The sequence below is a fragment of the Acanthamoeba castellanii genome, assembly GCF_000313135.1.
Source record: "Acanthamoeba castellanii str. Neff unplaced genomic scaffold scf7180000084599, whole genome shotgun sequence".
NCBI classification, from domain to species: Eukaryota; Discosea; order Longamoebia; family Acanthamoebidae; genus Acanthamoeba; species Acanthamoeba castellanii.
Window position 1 is genome coordinate 353,636 of NW_004457442.1, and position 6,084 is coordinate 359,719.

The 6,084-nt window shown below is 56.3% G+C and overlaps 3 protein-coding genes across 3 annotated transcripts; 2 read left to right on the forward strand and 1 right to left on the reverse strand.

The window, feature by feature from the left end:
- Window positions 1–170: 170 nt before the first annotated feature.
- ACA1_058570 (leucine rich repeat domain containing protein) lies at window positions 171–1,980 on the reverse strand (the record flags this gene model as incomplete). Its single annotated transcript, XM_004339166.1, has 4 exons — window positions 171–1,011; window positions 1,147–1,249; window positions 1,430–1,527; window positions 1,625–1,980. The coding sequence occupies 4 exons, from the start codon at window positions 1,978–1,980 to the stop codon at window positions 171–173; spliced, it is 1,398 nt and encodes a 465-aa protein (XP_004339214.1).
- Window positions 1,981–2,346: 366 nt separating this feature from the next.
- ACA1_058580 (uncharacterized protein) lies at window positions 2,347–2,643 on the forward strand (the record flags this gene model as incomplete). Its single annotated transcript, XM_004339167.1, has 1 exon — window positions 2,347–2,643. One exon carries the CDS (start codon window positions 2,347–2,349, stop codon window positions 2,641–2,643), a length of 297 nt encoding a protein of 98 aa, XP_004339215.1.
- Window positions 2,644–2,924: 281 nt separating this feature from the next.
- ACA1_058590 (copine VIII, putative) lies at window positions 2,925–6,076 on the forward strand (the record flags this gene model as incomplete). Its single annotated transcript, XM_004339168.1, has 15 exons — window positions 2,925–2,992; window positions 3,150–3,260; window positions 3,388–3,449; window positions 3,537–3,684; window positions 3,787–3,873; window positions 3,955–4,011; window positions 4,080–4,162; window positions 4,263–4,390; window positions 4,514–4,647; window positions 4,718–4,913; window positions 4,993–5,070; window positions 5,184–5,273; window positions 5,359–5,509; window positions 5,654–5,827; window positions 5,931–6,076. The coding sequence occupies 15 exons, from the start codon at window positions 2,925–2,927 to the stop codon at window positions 6,074–6,076; spliced, it is 1,713 nt and encodes a 570-aa protein (XP_004339216.1).
- Window positions 6,077–6,084: the final 8 nt, after the last annotated feature.

Genomic DNA, 6,084 nt, shown 5'->3' on the forward strand with positions numbered 1-6,084 from the left:
TCCAGCTGGTTGTAGGACAGGTCGATCGTCTCCAGGTGCTTGAGCAGACCCAGCTCCCGCGGGATATGCCGGATTGAGTTGTGTTGCAAGCACAGAACCTGTGATCGATCAGGCCGAGAAGCCGTCAGCTGAGGTTTTTCCAACATTTCCTCCATCAACGTAAATATATATTAAAATTGGAAAATAAAATAATAATAAAATAATAAAGAAAGGCGCACCTTGAGTCCCTTCATGGCCTTGGCGATGGACATGGGGACCTCGGTGAGAAGGTTGTTGGTGATGTGGAGCCTCTGCACCCGCTTCCACTTGACCGGGTCGTCCTGCTCCTCCTCCTGCTGGCTCTCCTGCTGCTTGGCCCGCTCCCGCTCCCGATCGAGCTCGCGCTCGAGGTCGATCTGTCGCCGACGGCTGAACTCGTCGCTTTCCCCTTCCTCCTCCCCTTCCTCTCCGCCCGCCTTTTCCTTCTCCTTTGCCTTTTCCTTCCCCTTTTCCTTTTCGCTCTCCTTCGGCGCAGCGCCATCGGCCGCGGGTTTCTGCTCGCCGGCGCCACCATCAGGCGACGTCACCGTGGTGGCCTCGCCCTTCGTTCGTCGGCCCTTCGCAGGCGACGCTGCCACGTCGTCGGTCGGCTGCTTCTTCTTTTTCTTCCTGCTGCTACCGCCGCCGCCGCTGCTGCCGGTCTCGCTGGGCGCGCCGCCGTTTTCGCTCTTTTGGTCCTTCTTTCTGCTCTTCTTCTTCCACCCGTTCTCCTCGGCGGCGCCGGTGTTGATGTCGGTGGCGGGCAGCGCAGCGGAGGAGTCGAACACGGGCGGGTAGAAGAGGCGGTCGAGTCGGTTGTTGCTCATGTCGACGTTGGCCAGCGAGGGCAGCTTGGCCACCTCAACGGGGATGGTGTCGATTTTGTTGTCGAAGATGAGCAGGCGCAGCAGGTCCTTGAGCTCGCCAAACTCGGGCGGCAGGTAGGTGAGCTGATTCTCGATCAGGTTGATGTCCGTCAGCTGCCGCAGTTTACTGTGTGGCAGACCACGCGCCAAGCGCCCAATGACCGGGACAGGGAGAAATCAGCCAAGCCCTGGGCACGCATGGCCATTGCGCACGGCGACGTGTGTGGTGCCGGCAGGCGCGCGACGAGGTGGAGAGACGAACCCGATTTCTGGCGGCAGCAGCTGGAGCTTGTTGTTACGAAGATTGAGCGAGGTGAGGATGCTGAGCTGCCCGATCTCCTGCGGCAGCGCCGTCAGGAAGTTGCCTGCACAGAGAAGAAGAAGAAGGAGAAGAAGAAGTCCGGGTGAGTCACACGGCACGTCGCCCAAGGCGAGTATAAACATTACGTAAAGCCAAGAAACAAAAAACAAACAGAGACAAAATGCAACAAGAAAGAGAATAAAAACAAATAAGGCAAAAGAGTAGAGAAGTAAAGAGAGGGCACCTTGCAAGTTGAGCTTCTTGAGGGAAGCGATCTTGGGGAGGAGAGACGCGGGCAGGTACTGGATTTTGTTCCATCCCACATCGAGCTCCTTCAATCGCCTGAACTCACCAAGCTAGGAAGAGAGGAGAGGAAGAGGAAGAGAGCAGGATGAGCATGCGCGCTCAAATCAGTGTCTTACGCGGAGGGAGAAGGTACTGTACCGAGTCAGGAAGAGCGCTGAGCATGTTGTAGCTGAGATCGAGAATTTCGAGATTGGTCAATTGGCCAAAATCAGGCGGCAAGGTGGTGAGCCAGTTGGACTGAAGCTCGATCCGCGTAAGCGTGACCATCGACGCGGCCAGCCCGTCGGGAATGCGCGAGATGCTGTTGTAATTGCATGACAACGACGTAATTTTGCCCTTGAGCTGCAGTATCTCGTGGGGGAAGGTCGCGATGCCCTGGTGGTTGAGATCGAGAGTGCCCGTGATCTTGGCCCTCTTAATGCGATCCTCCAATTCGTTCAAGGACAGCGATACCACGGCCCTCCCGCCGACGCTCTCGGTGTTGCCCATTTCCTCTTTCTATCACTCTTCCGGCCGTCCCTTCTTCAACAACAACCACCTCGTCGCTTCTCCCCTCCTCCTTGCTTGGCCGGCCTTCAATCACAACGCGTTGTTGCGCCCCCCCAGGTGTCCAAGTGCCCGCACAGTGTTGAACTGCTGTTCGTTGCAGTGGCACCTCAACTCCCTGACCGTCATTCCGTTTTTTGCAGACATCAAATACTCCGCATGCCTTGGGATGAAAACAATTTATTGTGAATCATCTTACATTTCTAGGAAATGAAAATTGTTTCTTCGAAAACGTGCAAAAGGGACAAAATAAAAGGATCCACAAACACAGCAACCAACACTCATCCCCTACAAAGAACAATCCAAGCCATGTCGTCTCGCAAGACCAGCCCCGCCACCTCGAGCACTCGCGGCCAGAGGGCTCACCCCTACGCCCGGCCTTCCGCTTCTTCGACCACCACGACGGCCAAGCCCACAGTGCAGAGGCAATGCAGCTTCGGCGTGGGCAACACGCTGCGCCGGGTCGCCGATCTCAAGGAGAATCACGACCGAGTGGCCGCCACGGGAGGCCACGGCCGATTGACCCGCACGCAGGCCCTCAAGCTCGAACAGTGGAACACCGTCCAGACCCGAAGCCGCTCGCGACAGCTCGCCACCAACCACTGATTGTCACAACATGATATCTGAAATACAACACACCTTTTGTACATAATGCGTGGCCAGCTTCATCGTGATGAACCGACTTCTATGAGGTGAAGTGCAGGCCACGGCTTCTTGCAGCAGAAGAAACTCCTGGAGTGATGAGGTTATGTGAAATTGAAGGGACAAGGAGGATTTTTCCGGCCACGAAGTAAAGTAGCCGAGGACACGTGAGCGCAAGAGAGGTTCTTTTTTAATAACCACTACTTTCTGCTTCGCGTAGCCGGCAACATCAAACAGAAGCAGAAATGCAGGTCCCCATGAGCGGCGCTTTCGACACGACCGTGAGCAAGGTCGAAATACGGATCTCGTGCAGGTAGGGATCCCTTCCCTCCCCCCCGCAATCACCCGAAATTCTCCCCTTACCCATTTCGCTTATCATCCTGCTCCCATGCAGCTATTTGTTGGCCAATTCTAAATGCAAATAGAATAAAATGCAAGTGATTTTTTTATCAATTCTTTGTTTGCCGCAGGAATTTGATTCGTTTGGATGTCTTGTCCGAATCCGATCCTCTGGTGCGCGTTGAGCAGTTCGACCCCACCACGGGTCGCTGGAGCGAAGTCGGCCGCACCGAGTGGCAGCAGTACGCACTCTTCTACGCGCCCCACCACTCTCTCTCTCTCTCTCTTCTTCTTCTTCTACTTCTTCTCCTTCTTCTACTTCTCGCTCTTCGGTGGCTCCTCTGCTCACAAACCACTGGCTTCCTCCAGGAACCAAAAGAACCCCAACTTCGCACGCTGCGTCCCGATGGACTACTGGTTCGAGAAGGCACGTGCACTTCTGCAATGCCGCGAAGCCTGGCGGCGGTCATTGTCTCACTCACTCACATCACTGCCGTGCGCGCTACTTCGCCAATGAGAACAGGTCCAAAAGCTGCGCTTCCAGGTGTTCGACATCGACAGGCCCGATTCGAGCTTGAACTCGAGCCAAGATTTCATCGGCGAGGCCGTCGTCAACCTGGGCGACATCCTCGGTAACAAGGGCGGCACCCTCTCCCGCGATCTCCAGTACGTGGCGCTACCCCATCAGTCCCTCCATCGTCTATTGTCTCCTCCTTCTGATCTCTGGACTTCTTCTTCTTCCTTTTCTTCTTCACCCACCATCATCAGGAACCCGCACCACACTTCGCGTAAGAACGGCATCATCATCATTCGCGCCGAGGAGGTGAACGCCGATGCCCAGAACTCTATCGTCACGTACGCTACGCCGCCCTCGAGTGCTGTGTCGCCCGTGTGCGGTCGATTGACTGACCTATATATATATATGGCGGTGTGCAGTTTCCGCTTCAGCGGCTCGCACCTGGACAAGAAGGACTTCTTCGGCAAGTCGGATCCGTACGGACCACCGTCAATCTGAAGAAAAAGCTGCTTCGTCCACACAGAACAATTAACCGTCGTGGCAGGTACCTCGAGATCTACCGCAACAACCCCGCCGACAGCCAGTGGGTGCTTGTCCACAAGACCGAGGTCATCAAGAAGACGCTTGGTACGCTGCCCTCGGCTTCGCGCAGCTCTTGTGGCGGTCGGGGTCAGTTCGATTACTAACCCGCCGCGGCCGCTTGCGTGGCCACCGCAATGATGGGCAGATCCCACCTGGCGGCCATTCGAAATCGATGCATCGAAGCTGTGCCAGGGCGACTTCAACAGGATGCTCATGTTCAAGGTGTGGGATTGGGATTCTGATGGTGGCCACGACCTCATCGGTAACGCAACGGTACGGCCAAGCGTTCTCTTTGTGTTTGTGTGTGTGTGTGTGTGTGTGTGTGTGTGTGCTTGTGTTGAGTATTGGCGTGTGACGTGTGGAGGGGCTAACAAAATGGCATGTCACACTCCACAGACGACGCTGAACGAGATGATCAAGGGCAAGAGGCAGTTCGCCCTGATCGAACCCGACCTCATGCGCAAGAAGCGCGGCTACAAGGACTCGGGCATACTCAACGTGCACCAGGTCGACGTCCGTCGGGTTCACTCGTACGTGTGGCGCTCAGTGATGACTCCATTTGACCCGGGCCTAAGTCCAGACTTCTTCGCATCTCCACAGATTCCTCGAATACATCGCCGGTGGGTGCCAGCTGCGTCTGGCGCTCGCCATCGACTTCACGGCCTCCAACGGCAACCCGCAGGACTCCAAGTCGCTCCACTACCGCAACCCATCGGGCGAGCCCAACGAGTACCTGAAGGCCATGATGGCCGTCGGCGACATCGTTGCCTCCTACGACCAGACGAAGCAATTCCCTGTACAGTGACCACCGATGCCATCTCTGTGTGACGTGCCCACAGCCCGCTGACGCCCCCCCTTCGCTTTTCGCTGTCTAGACGTACGGCTTCGGTGCCAAGATCCCGCCGGCCAACGAAGTCTCGCATTGCTTCCACGTCAACATGAACCCCAGCAACGTATGTCTTCCCCCTTCTTCTGCGCCTCAATGTCGAGCCGACCAGTTGATGTGGTGGTGGTTGTTGTTGAGCACTCACCACCTCAACGCTGATGATGTGTGAACTGCTACCAGCCCGAGTGCATCGGCATCGAGAACGTGATTGGCGCCTACCAGCACGCGCTCAGCTATGTCAAGCTGTCTGGCCCGACCAACTTCGGTCCCGTACGGTCTCCCGTCTCACACCTCACGCCGGTGTGTCACACCACAGTGCACTCACCGTGCGCGTGTTTGATCGGTCTGGTCACAGATCATCAAGCAAGTCGCCACCATCGCCCGCTCGACGCCCCTCCAGCAGCAGGTCTACTGGATCCTCCTCATGATCACCGACGGTGTCATTTCCGACATGGAGCGCACCATTTCCGAGATCGTCGACGCCTCCGATCTTCCCTTCTCCATAAGTACCTCTTCGCCTCAGCCATTCGTTATTATTTATTTATTTATTTCCTGATTATTGGATCTAAATGGCCATTTTCTCTTTTTATTAATATTATTATTATTGATGTTATTGATGGTGTCGCTGACTTTTTGACCGTTTTGACCAGTCATCGTCGGTGTGGGCGATGCCGATTTCAAGGACATGGACAACCTCGACTCGGATGACCGGCTGCTCCGCACCCGAACGGGTAAGACCGCCACGAGGGACATCGTCCAGTTCGTGCCCTTCCGCGACTACAAGCGCAAGCACTACTCGGAGCTCGCTCGGGTCACCCTCGCCGGTACTGCCCCCCCCCCACCCACCCACCCAATCCCTCTCGCCCCCACCGCCCTCGTCTGAGTCGCTGTTGCCCGTCGCACTCACACACTTGTCGCTGCCCACAGAGCTGCCCAAGCAGCTGACCGACTACTACAAGGCGCACAACATCGCGCCCAACCCTCGCCCCGACGTTCCCATGACCCAGGCACGCCCAGCAGCCTGCTTTGTGTGTGTGTGTGGTGTGTGTGTGTGTTGTGTCCATGTTGCCTAACGGGCGTC